Source organism: Talpa occidentalis, unplaced genomic scaffold (genome assembly GCF_014898055.3).
Source record: "Talpa occidentalis isolate TD23 unplaced genomic scaffold, MPIMG_talOcc4v2.1 talOcc4.14, whole genome shotgun sequence".
In the NCBI taxonomy this organism is placed as follows: Eukaryota; Metazoa; Chordata; class Mammalia; order Eulipotyphla; family Talpidae; genus Talpa; species Talpa occidentalis.
In genome coordinates, this window is record NW_023601433.1 from 45,558,597 (window position 1) to 45,578,472 (window position 19,876).

General features: G+C 41.1%; 2 protein-coding genes across 2 annotated transcripts in view; one reads left to right on the forward strand and one right to left on the reverse strand.

The window, feature by feature from the left end:
- GNPAT (glyceronephosphate O-acyltransferase) overlaps nt 1–1,686 on the reverse strand; it is a 32,776-nt gene extending 31,090 nt beyond the window's left edge. Inside the window, exon 1 of the mRNA XM_037510427.2 lies at nt 1,445–1,686. Coding sequence (XP_037366324.1) covers nt 1,445–1,522 — 78 coding nt within the window. The 5' untranslated portion in view covers nt 1,523–1,686. The remainder of the gene's footprint in view (nt 1–1,444) is intronic.
- Nucleotides 1,521–19,347, forward strand: CUNH1orf131 (chromosome unknown C1orf131 homolog). Its single transcript, XM_037509824.2, has 7 exons — nt 1,521–1,893; nt 3,751–4,100; nt 12,554–12,610; nt 13,375–13,470; nt 13,610–13,696; nt 14,224–14,276; nt 18,706–19,347. The coding sequence occupies exons 1-7, from the start codon at nt 1,521–1,523 to the stop codon at nt 18,842–18,844; spliced, it is 1,155 nt and encodes a 384-aa protein (XP_037365721.1). The 3' UTR covers nt 18,845–19,347.
- Nucleotides 19,348–19,876: the final 529 nt, after the last annotated feature.

Below are 19,876 nucleotides of genomic sequence, written 5' to 3' on the forward strand. Positions count from 1 at the left end.
CAGCAGACCTCTCCTGTCTCGCCCACTGCTCCCCTCAGCAGTGTATTTCAGTCAATCTGCCTGTTCTGCTCCCCACTCTGTCTCTGGTGAATCCTCTCACCCTACCGCGCCTCTGGCCTGTACCCCAGCTATTGTATAAATTTAAAAAATAAATAAATCTTTAAAAAAAAAGGGGAAAAAAACACATTCAACTCTTTAATACGCAAGTGGAAAACTGCAGCCAGTCCACACACCACTTTAGGGCTTGGAAAAGCTGCCTAAAGTGAGTCAGATGTCCACTGCAACCCTCTTCCCTATTTGCCTGCCCTAGAGTAGCAGAGTCAGAAAATGAGTTTTTACTCCTACCTGAGAACTGTAGGATAAAAAGATGTCCAGGAGAGAGGTTAAAATGAGGTGACATGGCTTAGAAAAGTGGGCAGTTAACAGCAGTTATAAGTCCGGAGTGCTCCATAGCAAGAGAGCAGAAATTTCCATTTCTAACCTATACTGAAGGTAGCCACAGATACACACATGTATGTCTTCTGAGACTGGGTTTTTCGTTTATCTTGCTTTTAAAACGTGTTTTACCTGTTACGACCTTCCTACAAAATTAACATATTTAAGCTAGATACTGACACTAACGAAGTATAACAGAACTTGGTTAACATGGCTTTAGAATATTCTTTTATTTCCTTCTAAAGTAGATAAAAATTAATTTAACAGCTAAAAAAAAAAATCAGTTACTCAGGGATTGTGCAAACCTGTTACAAACTTTCTCCCTTATAATTTCTTCATAAAAATGGTGAGTAAGACACATTTTGTTAGCAGAATAATAATGGTTAAAATCCAGGCGAGAGAGGGTGGTAAGGTAAGCTGGAGAGAGGTTGGGTGGCATTAATTGTCTCCAAAATAGCTTATGGGAAAAATATAATGACGGATGGAAGGCAAAATCCCAGAAATTCCAAATCTTCCTCGATTAAAAAATAAGTCTTAAAAACTCTACTTCTACATACAAGCCAAATACTTTTCTCCCAAGAATATCACAGCAGCAAAAGGGCGGAGCGGGGAGTCACAGGTTATCTCTGGCAGGGTTAGACCTGCAGGTTTCTCAGGTTTGCCCAAAAGGATACGCCCTCCTTTTAGATGGGGACACACCGATTCTCACCCCTCAATCCTATGTCAGGGCCTTTCCGAAGGCCCAGCGCCTCATGGAAAGAAAGAGAAAGGGACAAGTGGAAAGGTACCAGGAGAACCATCACCGGTAGAAACTTGTAAAAGCTTACACACAGACACCCATTCAGCGATACACCGTTGCCTTGGAAACAAGTCAACCACCTACCCCCTCCTCCGCGGCCTCAGATCCCAGTCTTTAAACTCTGGGTCGTGGCCCGCAGGAAGCCGGGACCCGGAGAAAGGGGTCCTCTCTCGCGGCCCCGCCCCGGGCCTCGTTCCCCCGGGCGCCTACCGAGTACGGGAGCACGACAGCGCCGGGACTAGTGGAGCCGATGGAGAAACGAGGGTTAGATGAACTGCAAGAATCCATGGTGCAGCAGCCGTCCCGGGCGGGGTCTGGGGATTCTGCTCTAAGCCGTGGTGGTGGTGGTGCTGGGGGCGGTTCTTTGGCGCGGGGCGGCCCGACCTCGCCTAGGGCGGTGGCACCCTCTGCGGCCGCACCAGAGGACCCCGGGCGCCGCCATCTTAATCGGGACGGAAGCCGCGCGGAGACCTGCGGCGCGCGCGCAGCCCGTCGGAACCCGGAAGCCTGGGCCCCGCGGGGCTGGGGTTCTGGCTGTGTGTGCCCTGGTTCTGCGGTGGCAGACCCCGTCATGGCGCAGGAGCCGGGAGAGGGGGCCTCTGCGCCTCCGGGTTCTCAGGCGCTCCTGGACACCCTGCTCCAGAACCTCTACGACTTTGGTGAGTGCGGTGCGTCGGAGCCCACGTGGAGAGAGGACTGGAGGCGCCGAGGGTCTACTGCGCCTGCGGAACTCTTCGGCCTTCCCCTTTCAGGCTCAAGGTTCTTGCTCGTCTAGCGCCCCTCAGCTTCTCGGACCTGGTTCTGATATTGGGCCGAGCACACGCCTGATATCACCCTTCTCCCGCCCCCACGGTCGGGCTCTCTTGAGTTACCCTTGTAGGATCAAATCTGGGGACTGGTCCCTGGTGCAGGGACCAATCTAGGTGCTTGTCGGAAGCATCAGGGCTTTCAGAGTTAACGGGGGTGATGCACTCGGGACTCTGGAAAGAACCACCTTCCCTGCCACCCCCAACCCCTGGACCTTAAGGAAGGCCCCCCCCCCTCCAGTCCACTCCGGATACACTCCTGACCCTGGTGCGAGGGTGCCACCTTGTTACGTTGGGGCCTCATCCTTCGCTGCCCCTCGCCAAAGACTTCAGAGGACGTTTTCACATGAAGCTTTTCCCAAAAATCTTTCTTCCAAAAGTTGCCGACTTAGGCTCTTCCTCCTTTATCTTCACTGGGAAAAAGGGATTAAAAAAGCTTATCCTTAAAGATTGGCATCGGACTGGTATTTCAGTAGGCAGACAGTTTTACACACTCTGCAGAACTTGCCCCAGGTAAAGTCATATCCTTTGTTCTTGCATCAAAGATAATCTCATGGCCTGAAGGATTAAACATGTTACCTATGAAGCATGATGTTGCAAAGGTATTTTATTTTGGAGCCATTGCTTAAACTTCTAGGCTCACTTAAACAATAAAAATAATATTTAGACTTTACCATATACCAAGTATGGTATACCATATACCATACTTGTCGTGTATTTACTCATTTAATATTCACAACAACCCTATATAATAAATAGTGCCATTAACCCCATTATTCCAAATGTAGAAACAAGAACTGGAGGTCAAAAACTTGCTGAAATTTAGTAATTTTCAGAGCCCGAGTTCCAATTTTCATAGTGTTTAGCTCCATTCCCTTCACTTATATTGACTTGTACTATAGACAGAGCATCTCTGTACCCTTGGAAGTATTGGAGAACAGAAAACTTAGTCTCTGGTCTTCAAAAGTTTAAAATCTAGGGGAAAAGACTATTCAAAATCCTAAATATAGTTTATGTCAACACAGGCTGGAAATTATGCTAGGAGCTCAGAAGGCATGAACTGGATTTACTCATTTTTAATATTCCCTAATGCCAAAGTTTAAGCAACTTAATGTGTATTTTTCTTAACATGTATTCATTGAATAAAAGGCAGAGCAAATAAAAGCTATTATAAACAGATGATACTTAGAGAACTCTGATATTCGTATAGTGGATGATTAATTAGGGTTACTTAGAATTCTTGTTAGAACCTTCAGAAGACTGGTCAGTTTTAACAGGTGAAACAGGAGATATGGGGATTTAATAGAAAATAAAGACATTCAAATTAAGTCAGTTGTCTTAGGCTCATCTTAATTCATGTCTGAAATAAAATAGTAAGACCATAGTAAAATAGTAAGACCATCATAGAATGTGTTAGAAAAAGGCACTGACTGCAGTGTCGGAACATTTTTAGTATAAAGCATAAGCCAACTGGGATTACCTGTCCCTGAAGCTCTTGCCATAACATTTCTTGTTTGGACATAGGAAAATGTCTTTGAATTTTAGATTCAGAAAATTGTACAAATATAATCCTATTTGAAGAAAAACCAATCTTTTTCTTTGTATCTGGGTGTTTGTAGCATATGTACAAGTGCAAGTACAAGTGATTGGATATTGGTGATAGCTAAGATTTAAGATATTTATTTTTCCTTTCTGGATTTAAACAAACAGGAGAAACAGAAGATGAGACCGAACAGAAAAGGATTAGAAAGAAAAGAGAAAACAAGAAGAGAGATGTAGGGACCCCAGCGACCTTGGTGGCAGAAACAACTCCCCCATCTGGAACTCTTGTAAGAGGCCAGAGGAAGCATGCTTCCAGCTTCTTCAAGGAACTCAAAGAGGAGCTGCAGTGTGCTCCTGCTGCTGAAACCCCCGCTGACTTCCTTTCAGGATCTGCAGGCCCTGGTGTCGAAGCATCTTCCTCTCCCCTGAAGAATGACAGGAAGCGAGTAGAAGTGGTAGAATTTCACAGCAGAAATAAAAAAAGAAAACAGAAGCTGGGTCAAGAAGAGAACCCCAAGGTAATTGCTTTTTATGTATGTGGTGATAGCTACACTTACGATTATGACAGCAAAAGGATACAGTGTAAAGTGGACAAAGACTTTGTAGTATTGAGTCAGGGAGTATGAAACCTTACATGTTTATTCTTTTTTCTGAGGATTGTTTTGACTATTCAAGGTTCCTTTATGGTCATATTTCAGGATTTGCTGGCCCTCTTTCTGGCCCTGGACTAAATTGTACTGAGTGGGTGCTGGTGGACATGCAGCACATGTGCTGGTGCACATGCTGGTGCAACATGACTCCCTGTCATGTTGGTGTACACTGGGTGGAAAGAAGTGTGCAGTGCCAGCAGCAACCCAAGACTCCAAGAGGATTGCTAGCTGCTGGGGGGTGGTCCTTTAGCTAGCCAGCTTTTGTGTGGCTGGGATTATTTAACTGGGGCCTTGCTGCAGGCCTTGCAGGCATAAGTGGACCTTTTGGGCACAGCAGGCCTGGTGGGCATTCAGGCTGGGGGGTGGCGGGGGGCTGTCATTGAACTTTGTCCAGGCATGGGTAATGGGTGTGGGGGGGGGGTATCACCTTTGCTGTGATCCATGTGGGTTGGTGGTCCAGTGCTGACTTAGCTCAGGCACAAATGGGGTGGTGGGGTCTGGTACCACATTGAAGCTAACAATTATTAATATTACCACAGTGTATTGTAGCATATCATGCAAATATTAGTATTTTTTGTGTGTGACATGATGTTAAAAAGGTTGGAACACACTACTTTGCACTATAATTCTGTTTTGCAAATTTGATAACATAAAGTATCTAGGTACCTCCCTGGTTTCCTCAAATGTCTCTAGCTTCAGTTTCCTCTTTCTGGAATGGAACATTTTCTTTTTAATAGAAATGACATAAAAGTTGGCATTGAATAAGTCTACATTTCCCTGTCTCTCAGTAATAGAATGCACACAGCAGGCAGTTGAATTGTAGCTTTTTTTTTCCTATTCCAAATAAGTCCATTTTCCATGTAGTTGGTTCTTCTCAGGAACCAAAGCTCGTTCTACATTTTGGACTTCCTGACCTGAATGCATTGTTTTAATTGTCTTGGTGTTCTACCCTCTCTTCCTTTTAAAATTTATCCTTTGAAAATGTGAATGTGTCTAGCGAAAGAGACAGACTATGGACATAATAAAAACACATATGGCCATGAGAAGATTTTAGAATATGTAAATAAATCCCAATGCATATCGCGCTAGTTATTTTGGCACATCTTGGCCATAGGGAGCACATAAAGACGAGTCAGATGGGATACTTAGGATAAATAATGCTATGCTAAGAGTTTGTGTAACATAGTAAAATACAGCTGTGGCCCCTGCTGAAGTGGACATCTCACACAGTCATGGAATCAGCAATATCATAAAATAATGATGGCCTCTGCTCATAATCATGGAATCAGCTTGTCAAATTGAAGAACATGGAGAAATGAAGAGGTGCTGGTGAGCTGGACAAAATCCAGCTGACCTGCCTCCATCCAGGAGATGACCTGCTTTACCCAGAGTTTACACTTGTGCTATGGATACTGTTATTAAATTGTGTTGTGTATTGAAATTGGTTTTCATGGATGTGATACGGTGATTCGTAATAGGAAATACATATTTTTTCCTTGTCCTATTTCTGGCAGAAAGGGCTTAAAACCCTTGCAATTTCATAAGAAATGAGAACGGTAAACGTGTCTTTCATCATGCTGATGAAATGACTCTTGGAGATATTAAGGATGTGGGCATGTGGAAGGACCACCTTTGGGATTAGTGGGTTGGAACTTTTAGCACCTCCCTGCTTCCAGGGGTTGGAGGTTGAACCACTTGCTGTATTCCAGTGATTTAATCCATCCTATATAATGAAGCCTTTGAAAAGACAGGTTCAGCGGGCTTCTAGGTGGGTGAACACTTGTTGGTGCTCTGTGAGGGCATAGAGGGGTCATGCCCTTTCCCCATGTCTTACTCTGTGTACCTCTTCCAACCTGACTATTCCTTAGTTATATACTTTTATAATAATCTGGATCTTTTTAAATAAATGGGTTTCCTGAGTTACATGAGCAACTCTGGCAAATTACTTGAACTAAAGGTGGGGTAGTGGAAACCTCTGATATATAACCAGTTGGTCAGAAGTACAGATAGCAACCTGGGCTTGTGATTGGCATCTGACAAGGAGGGCTGTCTTGTAGGACTGAACCCTTGATCTGTGGGATATGATGCTACCTCTGGATAGTGTCAGAATTGACACAAGTGTTCAGCTGGTGTTGGAGCATTGCTTGTTGGATGGCGACTGACTCCCTCCTACTCCCTAGCCCTATTGGTATTGGTGATCTTTAATGGGCTATGGAAAGTTAGCGACCATTTATGTAACAATCCAATTATCTGACCTAGAAGTTTCCCATTTATAAAGCAGTGACTATAGAAATAGTTTGACAGGAAATAGTAGAAAAGAGATCATTTATTAATTCATTCACATATTCCACAAGTAATTGGTTACCTACTATTTTCCAGAAGATCCAGCAGTGGACAGGATCTAATGATTGACCCTCGTGGGGTGGACTGTCTACTGGTGAAGTTGAGCAAACCCCAAGTGAGTTAATAGTGTTATTAAAGGGAGTAATAAACTCTCTGAAGGAAAGAGATAAGGTTGTGATAGTAATAGCCAGAGTATCCTTTGAGGAAGGTGATGAGGTGACAACAGGTGACACCAGGTCTGTTAAAGGGAGCAGGGAAGAGTAATCCAGGTAATCCTTGCAAGTGACCTGAAGTGTGAAAAGGCCTGATATTGTTCAAGAAGCTTGAAGCTTTGTGGGAATAGAACAGAGGGGCAAATGGTGTGAACTGTAGAAGAGACAGGCTGTGGCCAGCCCTTGCCTGGTCTTGTAGGCGGTAGTGAGGCCTTTGGATTTCAGTTTATAATATGTGAGGAACCACCAAAAAGTTTAAGTAAGGGCATAACATGATGTGATTTTGTATTTCAAAAAGATCACTTAGGCCTTGTATAGTAAATAGGTTGATTATGGGTAATAATAAGAGACATGAGGGCTTCCCTGTTGGCCTAGGGTTTAAGTCTCTGCACTGTCACCGCTTTGGCCTGAGTTCTATCCCTGGCCAGGGAGCTAATCCACATATGGCACAGCAGACATCTCCTGTCTTGCCCGCTGTTCCTCTTAGCAGTGTATTTCAGTAAAATTTGCCTGTTCTGCTCCCCACTCTGTCTCTAGTGATTCCTCTCATACCATGCACCTCTGACCTACACTCCAGTGCATCTACGCAAAAATAAAAATAAAAATAAATTAGTAAAAGACATGAGGAGACTGAATTAGGAATTTATTAGAGTGGCGTTCCAAATGGAATTGCCTGGACTTATAATTTGAGGAATTAATAGATAAACCCACTCTTTAATGAGTACCAGACTGCCTATGAGGAAGAAAATGCCTGTGTTCTTAAAAGAGTTGGTCATGTGTGATTTAAAATGATGACAGTATTATCAGTACAATTTGTCCACCCTTTGGCATTGATCCATTTTTACACACATTTGCTGCCCCTGTTTCATGAACATTAGCCTACATTAAAAAGTGATAGACATAGTAGAAATAATCGGACGATGTGTTGTAGTTCAGAAGGAACTTTTCAATCCTGTGGTCTGGACTGAGGTGCTCAGGCTGCTTCTGAGCATGTATTGAATTGCTAACAGTATGACTATTTATGGGGCACTTATTATATACTTAAAATGATTATTTATACTCATTAACTATTACTCATCATCTCACTGCAATCTCACAATTCATGGGATCTGTCTGCATTTTACAAAGGAGTGTGATCCTTAGAGAAGTTAAATTACTTGCTGCATTTAAACCTTAATTCCACAGTCCCATATCTGCAATTCCAAAACCCCAGAACTTGGAAATCACCAATTGGATGTTTGGGTTTTTTAGTTTTTTTTTTAAGTTCGACAGTTTTGTTTTGCAGCAAAATCAGATCTGAACTGATACTGTTATGGCAGAATTCCTTCAGGGAACCAGGCAGCACTTAGAGAGGAGAAGGGAAGATCTTTATTAATGCTGGCAGGCCCAGAGGAGATCTTTCTCCGAAGTCTGAGCCCTGAGCAATTAGCTAACAGAGTATTTATTGCCTATGCAGGGTACATTTACACTTTGAAGTAAGCAGGAAATTCCTAAGCAGTTATCTGGTGTAAGTTAGGTGTGTGGCCTTGAGAACGTTTATCAGTTACTCCCCGAAACTTTCTGTCTACATTGAGGCTTTGTTTCAACATAACTTCAAACATTTTTCACTTCAATATGAGGTTAAAAATTAATTTTGTTTGGGCCTCCCTGGTGGTGCAAGGGGTTAAGCACAGCACTGTGAAGCTATCCACAGACTCTGCAGCATAGGTTCCATCCCCGGCTGGCCAGGGAACAACCCACATGGCGCAGCAGGCCTCTCCTGACTCGCCCGCTGCTCCCCTCAGCAGTGTATTTCAGTAGATCTATCTGCCTGTTCTGCTTCCCACTCTGTCTCTGGTGAATCCTCTTGCCTTCCGTACCTCTGGCCTATACCCCAGTTCTTGTATGTATAAATAAATAAATCTTCAAAAAAAAGAAATATAAAAATACACTTTAAAATATTAATTTTGTTTGTTCCATTTGTCCTGATTGTGCATATTTTCATGGCTATGGAAATATGAATGTGCTTAATGATGGGTTACTAGATGGACTGCACTGGAAGCGGTATGTAATATTAAGTATATTCACAGCTTCTAGGTCAGTGTACTCGAGTTACTTAGAAAATTCAGATTTTTTTAAATATTTCTAAGGATTCCAGGTAAAGGACTATAGATGTGAAGTAAGCGGCAGAGTTTAGGTTCATACCCAGTCTTTCTGGCTTAAAAACCATGTGCCCAACTACAGCACTAGTGAAAGAATACAGGTTAGGTTAGGCTCTTTGTCCTTTCAGTAACTCTAGTGCACTGACCTAGAACCTTTACTAGACATAAAGACATTTTCCCAAGCTACTGCCCTTGGTTCCTACTGCTATTAAAATCTCTGTAATATCTAGATCACACCACAGGGGCTCTACCTGGAAATCCTCCATGTTCCCACATCTCTCAGCTTCGTACCATACCCCCTGTTCTTAAGTAGATTCGGTGTGAGGTATTAGGAAGACACTAATCTAGCTGAAATCATGTACCCTCAATAAGAGTTGCCTGTATTTTAAAGAAAGGGTGTTTATTCACTGACTCTAATTGGACAGTGTAACTAATAGAATAAAAATCTAATCACTGCAGAAGAGGCTACTTTGGGTCAGCATGTCTGTCCATAGACTAGATCACTTGTGTCCAGTGAACTGACTGCTCATCTCCTGTGCCTCCTACCACATTTCCCCCAAACTGTTCCTTCTTTTTATAGTGTTTTTCTTTTTTCAATGTCAAGCATACAAGTCCTGAAAATTTCCAAACATTTCTTTCTTGCCCACGTGGAACGGTAAGATTGTATTAGTCAGGATAGGTCAAACAATGGTTACATCTCACTGGTTTAAAGGCAAAAGTTAATTTTTTTTTTTTTTTGTATTCCATGTCCCTCCAAATTGACAGGGACAGAGTCCCCTGTTTATCCCATCCTTACTTAGCAACCCAGGATAATAGGGGCTCCACCAACACTAGTTGCTTAAGTGAAGAAGGGGAGTTGATTAAGACTCTTAAAAGCTCCATTTTGAAGAGGCATACGTCCCCTCTGCCAAAGAAGGTCATGTAGCCCTGCCTAATTTCAGGTAGGCAGTGAAGCCCCATTCTCCTGTGTGAGTAGAAGTAAAGATGATCTAATATGGCCTTTAAGAGTAGTGCCTCCTGCTACAGTGCGTGAGGGGAAAGAAGTCAGGAAATTGCCAATGATTTCTAAGTCCAGGAACACATTGTGAATAGTGCACTGAAGGGGGTTAAAGCTATGAAATAAAAATTTATATTAGAGAGTGGTAGGGTCTTGCTAATAGTTTCAGGATCAGAAGATAATGAGCCAAAGGTTTTTCTCTCCAAATGTTTGCTTTTGTTACAGACCAGAAGGATCTGGAACCCATTCATTTTCTCCAAAACACATCAATAGTTACTCACAAACTCATCAGCAGCTATAATAGCTGCCACCCAAGAACCCTGCCCTACCCTTGATGCGCACAGCCCCTCAGCTCAGATGTCCCACAGTAAGGATAAATCGAGGCCTCTGGTGCAAGGACTAGGTATTCCTTGGGGCCTGTGTTGGGGAAAGCAGGGATATTAGGGGCTGTGCCCCCCTCTTCTGCGGGCTGGTTTCTCTCTAGGACCCAGGGATTTTAGCCTCACAGTTGGCCAAGAATTTAATTACAGTGCTTAGATCCTTTTTATTTTTTTTTAAATTTTATTTTTATATTCCCCATACAATTGCAACCTCCTTATTTTGACCCCAATCTCCCCTTTCCCCGCCGCCCCCCACCCCCATAGTGTGTCTCTGGTTCATAGTTGTTTGTTGATTTTGATTTTTTCTTTCTTACTGTTACTCTTTTTCCTGGTCCCTTATTTAGGTTTTCTAGATTCCTGCTATGAGTGAGACCATCTGGTATTTTTCTTTTTCTTTCTGGCTTATTTCACTGAGCATGATCTCTTCCAGCTCCAACCACTATGGAAAGCTGTGTGGAGATTCCTCAACCTACTAAAGATAGAGCTTCCATATGATCCAGCAGTTCCACTCCTAGTTACCCAAAGGACACAGAAACATTAATTCCAAAGGGCACCTGCACCCCTGTGTTTATAGCAGCACTATTTAAAATAGCTAAGCTTTGGAAACAACCCAAATGCCCAAAAATAGATGACTGGATCAAGAAGATGTGGTACATATATACCATGGAATATTACTCAGCATTCAAAAAAGATAAGCACATGCAATTTGCAGCAACATGGTTAGATCCTCTTTAAATCACTCCTTGTGCTGATCGTCTAGTAACAGGTCAGTGGAGGGCATCTGTGACCTCACCAGATAGAAATCTGGTTTTCCTAGAAAAAATTTTCTAGTCATGGCAAAGGAAGTAAGACTTTTCCAGGGTAGATAAATGGCTAGTGCCCTCATTGTGTCCCCTGTGCTATACCATCACATTAATTAAGGCATTTGAATGTGAAATATGATTTGTCTGAAGAAAATAGTAAGCATTGTAAGAGTTAGGAATCTTGATAAAGTAATATGGAAAATGCATTTATTGTGACTAGCAGCAGAGTCAGGGCATATGTGTAGAGCTTGACACCCCACCCTCTGTTACCATAAGCACGTGGTCCATCCGTTAGTGTCCCACAGTGTCCCATCTGTGAGCACATGAGCAGTGAGAGCTTGTTGATTCTTAGTCACTGAATCGGTCATGTCTTTCTGTTTACTGGACCTGTGCTGCCTGCACATAGTGTCTTATCCTATTTCCTCCTAATAACCCCTGTGGGGTTAATACAGGCCCCTTGTGGAAACAGAAGCCCTCATTGGTGAAAACATTCAGTGACTGACCCACATGACCCAAGTATAGTGGTGGGGGAAGAAACAGGATAAGATAAAGTTTAACTCCCATTTGGAGAAGGGAAAAGTAGGAGATAAGAGACTGCAGGGAGCATGGAACTTCCCTGGGCTTAACCCATCATGAGCCCCACCCTGCTGAGCAGGACTCTCCACCCTGGTAGCAGCTTCTTGGCTGCTTAGGGTTCACCAACTTCCTTCACCATGGTCTTGCAAGGCATACAGTGCCTTTTCTAGAAATGGCACTGCCTTTACAGTTTTTTGTTGGTCCAGTTTTGGGGGTGAGGGTTGAGGAGTGACCACTCTTGGCCAGATTTGACAATCCACTTTCCTTAAGATCTCTAGCTTTTGATCAGTGCTTGGGGTTGGTAACCACAGGCAGGGGATATAATGACGTAGAGTCATATATTTTGAAAGCATTTGTTTCATTTCCTATTGGGAATTATAAACTGCCACATTACCACCATTTCTAGAAACGTGATCTTCCTGAAGAAGTACTCAACTACAGTCAATTTTATTAACCATTTTTCAAATTGTTGGATGGGTTAGAAAAGCAGGAAATAATTATTTTAAATACATTTTCTACACTGTAAAATTCCTGCTCAAACAGCTATCTTTTCTAAACCCCCTTCAAAACAGAATTTTCTCTGTATGTGGCACTTGAGATACAGACATAGGTCCACTGATCTCTCTGTCTGGCTATCTTTTTTTTTTCCTAACTTTTCACAAATCTTTTCTTTGAGACCTTAGAATTTTTCTGTTTTTCTTTCATTAACTATGAATTAGGCATTTGAGCAACATGCTTGTGTTGTTGTTTAGTATTCAGGCTTCTGGGCCAGTTTTGAGGCATTTTAAAACATGTCTACTTTGTGATTGAAAGTTGCTATAATGATACAGTAACAGATGATCTTAGTAAGGATTTTTTTTTCTTTTCAGACCAAAACTAATGTCCTCCAGAAAGATGAGAATATACAAGAGTTTAACTTAGAAAAGGTATGTATTTTGAAATTGTTGATTTTTCAGCTTCGTAATAACAAAAACAACAACATATATTTACATATCCATGGTTAGGGAAATGATTAAACAAATCACACCACATTTACTTGTTTGAATATCATGCAGTCATTTAAAACAGTGGTTTTGTGACTGCAATGCTGATGACAGTGGTAAGAGAAGGAGAGATACATGTATTTTGTGATTGCAAATGGGTTTTAAAATGCATGAGGAAAAAAAACCAGTAATCGAGCTTCTAAGAGGATGTATCCTTGACTTTTTCTCTTCTACAATTTCTTTTTAAAGAAAAAACAGTATCTGTGTTTGAAACTGCTGTGATTGTTTCTAAGTGTGAATAGCTCTGAAGGCTGAAATGAGGTACGGTCAAGTAGAACTTACTGCCTTTTAGGTAACAGCTTGTTTTTGAGAACATCCTAAAGTACTGCAGAATTCGGTATTTAATCCTCATTCTGTCACTAATTTGTGCAAATAGAACTCTTTACTTCAACTGTTCAAATTAAACCCGGGAGAACAATGTGGGTAAATTATGGTAACATTGTGGTAAGAGACCTCCGCAAAGCTCCTTAAAGCACTAGATAACAGAATTCTTGCTAGTTGTGTCTACACTGCAGGTTGTGAGAAGACATAGAAGTATAATATCTGACTTATATCATTTGGTGTCTGAGTGCCTGGCTACTAGGGATGTATTTCTCTTGTGGATGTTTGGGAATGCTCTTGGGTCTGATTCTGCTCTGTGTTTACAGGCTCGCTTGGAAGTGCACCGTTTTGGGATCATGGGTTATGGAAAAGGAAAGGAAAGAGTCCTGGAACGGGAGCGTGCCATTATGCTGGGTGCGAAGGTGAGGGGCTGCTCCTCTCTTCCATCACCAAATAGGGCCCAGAAATGGGGAGAGCCCGTGGCAAGTCAGGGTAGGGGTCATTGGGAAATTTTACAAAAGAAAAAAAATTATGGTATGTCTCCTTTTTCTTTCATTTCAGCCTCCCAAAAATAGTTATGTGAATTACAAGGTTTTACAGGAGCAAATTAAAGAAAAAAAGGCAGCAAAGAACGAGGAAAAGAAAATGGTAAGTGTAATAGTCTTTTCTTTATTAAACTAAAACAGAAAGATGGTTGCAGTTTGCCACAATGGAATGAATGTTGCCCTGCTACTGGGGAAGCAGTTTAAGTGACAACAGGATCAAGAGTTAAATGATCCAATCCTTTCCACTTCTTCAAGTCAGCTGCATCTAGTAAGGTTTACTTTGAAAGTCCTGTTTGGATCATGTAAGCTGCTTTGACCTTTTTTCTGCACCCAGTCATTTTTCTGCATTTTGTGTTGTATAGAACACAAAGTCCTATGCAAAATCACTAGGGGAATAGCTGTTATACCTTCCTTTCACCCAGAATGGAAGATTTGACTTTTCTCTCTGCTATGGACTTTCACATTCTTAAAAGAATTTTTGGATGAAACTTGGAGTTATTGTTAATATGCCTTCTTGAGAAAAATGTAAAACATAAATAGCATCTCTGTGGCTTCTGGTCACAAGCCTTTTGTTGTGTGAGTCTCCATCCTCAGTTACTGACACATATATATCTTAAATTCTGAAACCAGGCCCAGGACACAGATTTTTTCAAGAAAAAGAAGAGGAAAGGGCAGGAAGACAGGTGAGTGATAACCATCAGATATTGGGGTAGAATGATCTGGGTAAACTTGTTAATTAGTGCTGAAAATAATACCTTGATTGATAACATGATCTCGCCTATAGGGGCTTCACTGTTTCTCTTATTTCCTAATCAAGTCCTTTATGGGAAGACACAATTTAGTAAATTGTCCAAGATTGAACTGAATTAGGAACCTTCTCCAGTCTCCCATTTTCAAAGACCAGACACCTCCAGTGACACATGGAAAAGCTGAGATGGGCATTTCCCACAAAAGACTTCTGCTTGCTCATAAGAGAGCCTACTGATAGGAGAGCACAGCCTGGGCCTGCCAACTGCCAAATGAGGCATAACATTTGATTTAAGTAATGGGGCATTGATTTTGTTGCTTCATACTTGTTGCTTAGCTTTTGTTCTGCTCAAATTACTGTTTCAAAATTGACTCCTTTTGTGTTAACCTTTTTTTTTTTTTTTTTTTTTTTTTTTGCATTTTTTTTTTTTTAATAAATTTTATTGTTATATTCCCCATACAATTGCAGCCCCCCCATTCTGACCCCAATCCCTCCCCTCCCACCCCCGCCCCCCTAAAAGTGTCTCTGGTTCATAGTTTTTTGTTGATTTTGATTTTCACTTTCTTATAGTTATTCATTTTCCTGGTCCCTTATTTAAGTTTTCTAGATTCCTGCTATGAGTGAGACCATCCGGTATTTTTCTTTTTCTTTTTGGCTTATTTCGCTGAGCATGATCCCTTCCAGCGCCATCCATGTTGCTGCAAATTGCATGTGTTTATCTTTTTTGAATGCTGAGTAATATTCCATGGTATATATGTACCACATCTTCTTGATCCAGTCATCTATTTTTGGGCATTTGGGTTGTTTCCAAAGCTTAGCTATTGTAAACAGTGCTGCTATAAACATAGGGGTGCAGGTGTTCTTTGGAATTGATGTTTCTGTGTCCTTTGGGTAAATACCTAGGAGTGGAATTGCTGGATCATATGGAAGCTCTATGTTTAGTAGGTCCAGAAATCTCCATACAGCTTTCCACAGTGGTTGGACCAGTTTGCACTCCCACCAACAGTGCAGAAGAGTTCCTTTTTCTCCACACCCTCGCCAACATTTGTTGTTGCTAGTTTTTTTAATATGTGCCATTCTCACTGGTGTAAGATGGTATCTCATGGTAGTTTTGATTTGCATTTCCCTGATGACAAGTGATGTTGAACATTTTTTCATATGCCTGTTGGCCATTTGCATTTCCTCTTCAGAGAAGTTTCTTTTAAGCTCTTCTGCCCATTTTTTGACTGGATTATTTTCTTTGTTGTTGTTGAGTCTCATCAGCTCTTTGCAGATTTTTGTGATCAGTCCTTTATCATTAGTGTTGGGTGCAAAAATGTTCTCCCAGTTGGTGGGGTTTCTCTTTGTTTTTGTTATTGTCTCTTTTGCTGTGCAAAAGCTCTTTAATTTGATGTAGTCCCAGCTGTTTATCTTTGCCTTCACTATCACTGCTTTGGGTGATGTGTCTGTAAAGATGTCTTTGATGTGCAAATCACGTAGTGTTTCGCCTATATTTCCTTCTATATATTTTATGGTTTCAGGTCTTATGTCTAGTTCTTTAATCCATTTTGAGTTGATTTTTGTGTATGGTGTGAGGTGGTGGTCAAGCTTCATTCTTTTGCATGTAGCGACCCAGTTTTCCCAGCACCATTTATTGAACAAACTTTCTTTGCTCCAATGCATATTCTTTGCTCCTTTGTCAAAGATTAGTTGACCATAAATCTGTGGGTTTATTTCTGGATTTTCTATTCGATTCCATTGGTCTGTATGTCTGTTCTTGTTCCAATACCATGCAGTTTTGATGATTATGGCTTTGTAGTATAGTTTGAAGTCTGGGAGTCTGATGCCTCCATTCCCTTCTTTTTTTTTCAGGAGAGCTTTGGCTATTCGGGGTTTTTGGTGATTCCATATGAATTTCATCAATAATTGTTCTATTTCTTTGAAGAATGACATTGAAATTTTGATTGGAATAGCATTGAATCTGTATATTGCTTTTGGTAGGATGGCCATTTTAATAATGTTTATTCTTCCAATCCATGAGCAGGGGATGTCTCTCCATTTCTTTGTGTCTTCTTCTATTTCTTTTAACAGTGTTTTATAGTTTTCTTTGTATAGGTCCTTTACCTCTTTTGTTAGATTTATTCCCAAATATTTGATTTTTTTTTGTTTCAATAACAAAAGGGATGGTCTTTTTGATTTCTTCTTCTTCAGATTTATTGTTTGTGTATAGGAAGGCTACTGACTTTTGCGTGTTGATTTTGTATCCTGCCACTTTACTGAACTGATTGATGAGTTGAATTAGCTTTTCTGTGGAGTTTTTGGGGTTCTCTATGTATAATATCATATCGTCTGCAAATAGTGATAGTTTGACTTCTTCTTTTCCTATTTGGATTCCTTGGATGTCTTTCTCTTGTCTTATTGCCCTGGCTAGGACTTCCAGTATTATATTGAAAAGCAATGGTGAGAGTGGACATCCTTGTCTTGTTCCAGATCTTAATGGAATTGCTTTCAGCTTTTCACCATTGAGAATGATACTGGCTGTTGGCTTGTCATAGATGGCCTTTATGATGTTGAGGTATGTTCCTTGTATCCCCAGAATTTCAAGGGCTTTTATCATGAATGGGTGTTGCACTTTGTCGAAAGCTTTCTCAGCATCTATTGATATTATCATATGGTTTTTATATTTCTTTTTGTTGATGTGTTGGATAACGTTGATTGATTTTCGGATGTTAAACCATCCTTGTGCCCCTGGAATGAATCCAACTTGGTCGTGGTGAATTATCTTATGGATACATTGTTGGATTCTGATAGCTAAAATTTTATTGAGGATTTTTGCATCAGTGTTCATTAGGGAGATTGGCCTGTAGTTTTCCTTTTTTGTGTTGTCCTTGTTCGGTTTTGGTATTAGTGTAATGTTGGCTTCATAAAACGTGTTTGGTATTGTCCCTTCCTTCTCAATTTTTTGGAAGAGTTTGTGAAGGATAGGCACTAATTCGTCTCTGAATGTTTGGTAGAATTCATTTGTAAATCCATCAGGTCCTGGGCTTTTGTTTTTGGGGAGGTTTTTGATTACCATTTCAATTTCGCTAATTGTAATTGGTCTGTTTAGGTGTTCTATTTCTTCTTTATCTAGCTTTGGGTGATTGTAGAGTTGTAGGAATTTGTCCATCTCCTCTAGATTGTTAAACTTGTTTCCATATAACTGTTCATAGTAGTTACTGATTATTCTTTTGATTTCTGCTGTGTCCGTTGTGATTTCTCCTCTTTCATTGATGATCCTGTTTATTTGTGCTTTCTCCCTTTTTTCCTTTGTGAGCCTGGCTAGGGGTTTGTCTATTTTATTGATTTTTTCAAAAAACCAGCTCTTGGTTTCATTGATCTTTTGGATTGTTTTTTTAGTTTCAATTTCATTTATTTCTGCTTTGGTTTTTATTATTTCTTTTCTTCTACTGGTTTTGGGGTTTTTTTGTTGTTCTTTTTCTAGATCTTTGAGCTTCGAGATGAGGTTGTTTCTTTGCGTTCTTTCTTGTTTCTTGATGTGAGCTTCTATTGCTATATATTTTCCTCTTATTACTGCTTTTGCTGCATCCCATACATTTAGGATATTAGTGTCCTCCTTGTCGTTCAGTTCAAAAAATTTTTTAATTTCTTCTTTGATCTCCTCATTAGTCCAATGGTCTTCCAGTAGTGTGGTTTTTAATCTCCATGAGGTAGGAAAGTTCCTTGCCTTCTTTTTATGGTTTATTTCTAGTTTGATGCCTTCATGGTCAGAAAAGATGGTTGATATGATTTCAATCTTGGTGTATCTGTTGATGTTTGTCTTGTGCCCCAGTATGTGATCGATCCTGTGTTAACCTTTTCTTGGATTCCTAGTGAACTTGTACATGCCAGCAGGTGGTTGTTCTGGCCTTGTATGTCTGTCTATTAACAGCCCATATGTGACAGGCACACAGATGTCTTAGGTGTTGGGAACCTGGCCATGATCACACTGAGGGTATCCCTGCCCTTGACGAGACAACATAGTAGTAAGGGAAGCACACCAAATTAGATAGATAAGGGGTTGTTAGATACTGATGGCTATGTGACAAGGTTGACATAGAGTGTCATGAAAGACAATCTCAGGACTGAGCTGGGATGTCACTTTAAGGGGTGACATCTGGGTTGAGAACTGGATGAAGAGGAGGGTACATCCAAAAAAGATCTGACAGCAGAACACTTCACATAGATGAAACCAGTGCAGAAGCTCTGGGGCAAGGAGGCCGTCAGCATGTCTCAGGGACCACAGGAAGACCAGAGGCACTCCAGCTGGGCAGGGCACCATGCATGGTGCTGTCATTCTTCTTTGTAAGCTTGACAGTGATACTGTTCTTGCTTTTCAAATGCAGGAAATCCAAAAAGAAGAAATCAGCTCCCAGTATTTTGTCGAGTGGACGGATCGGACAGGTTGGAAAATTCAAAAATGGGACATTGATTCTGAGCCAAGTTGATATCAGGAAAATAAATTCTTCCAGAGTGGCTAAATGAAGTACTTTATATAAAAGCAAAGAACGGGAAAGTGCCATTGTACTGAAGCTGGACCCCTACAGAGGCTTCCAGATTAATCTTTTTTTTCATATTTCATTGATTGTTTTTTTATTTTAGAAAAAATCCAATGGGAAAGAAATTTCTAGTTACTGAATTTTTTTATGGTGATAACTGCTGCATTGTGAATATAAAGTAAACCTATTGAAAAGAATGTTTACTGTTTTCATAAAGGTTCATTCTAGTGACATTTTCACTGGTGTTTTGTTTATTTGCTTGTAATAAGATTTTCCATCATTTTATTGATTAGTAAGTGCTCAGAGTAACCTTTAAATTCTTTTAATTTTATAAAAAATAATGTTGCTATATCATGAAAGAACAGGGAATGTGATATTTCATCAGCTATCTTAGGGGACTAACAGTTTTATTGTCAGCCTACCCAGTGTATAAAATCTACTTTGTAAGAAGTTCTGTAAATAAAGTACAACTTTTATGGTGCTAATGGTCTCGACTCTTAAATAACATGATGTGAATTTAATTCATCTTAGTACCTACATTGAAGTGAATATTCTCCCCATCAAATTAACCATCATGGACCTTTCTGCTGGCCAGTCTCCCTCAGAGGAGGCCTGTAGCAGCAGCTGTGGTACCCAGGCAGAATGGCATGATCCTAAAACCCTGTTTCCACAAGCGCTGGCAGTGGTTCAACCAGCTGGAAAGGAAGAAACGCTGAGGCAAGGCCCTGCAAGCTAAGGTACCCCGCATCGGCTGGCATCTGGCAAATAGCCCTATCCTGCCTGGCATCGTACCAAGGTGCATGCCAGCAGGGGCTTTAGCCTGGAAGAATTAAGGGGCCAGCATTCACAAGGACGTGACCCAGACTATTTGGATCTCGGTGGATTCCAGGAGGTGCAACTAGTCCCCTACATCAGTGAAGGCCCAGGTGCATCCTCTTCCCCACAAAGCCTGCAGCCCCAAGAAGGGAGAAAGCACCATACAAAATGTCTACAAGGAGAAAGCCAGGCTCACCGTGGA

Excerpts from the sequence above, each read along its gene's own strand:
- CUNH1orf131 (XM_037509824.2), top strand. The coding sequence starts at position 1,521 with ATGGTGCAGCAGCCGTCCCGGGCGGGGTCTGGGGATTCTGCTCTAAGC. Across the intron at positions 12,611-13,374 it reads AAGAGTTTAACTTAGAAAAG|GCTCGCTTGGAAGTGCACCG; the intron begins GTATGTATTTTG and ends CTGTGTTTACAG. Across the intron at positions 13,697-14,223 it reads AGAACGAGGAAAAGAAAATG|GCCCAGGACACAGATTTTTT; the intron begins GTAAGTGTAATA and ends TTCTGAAACCAG.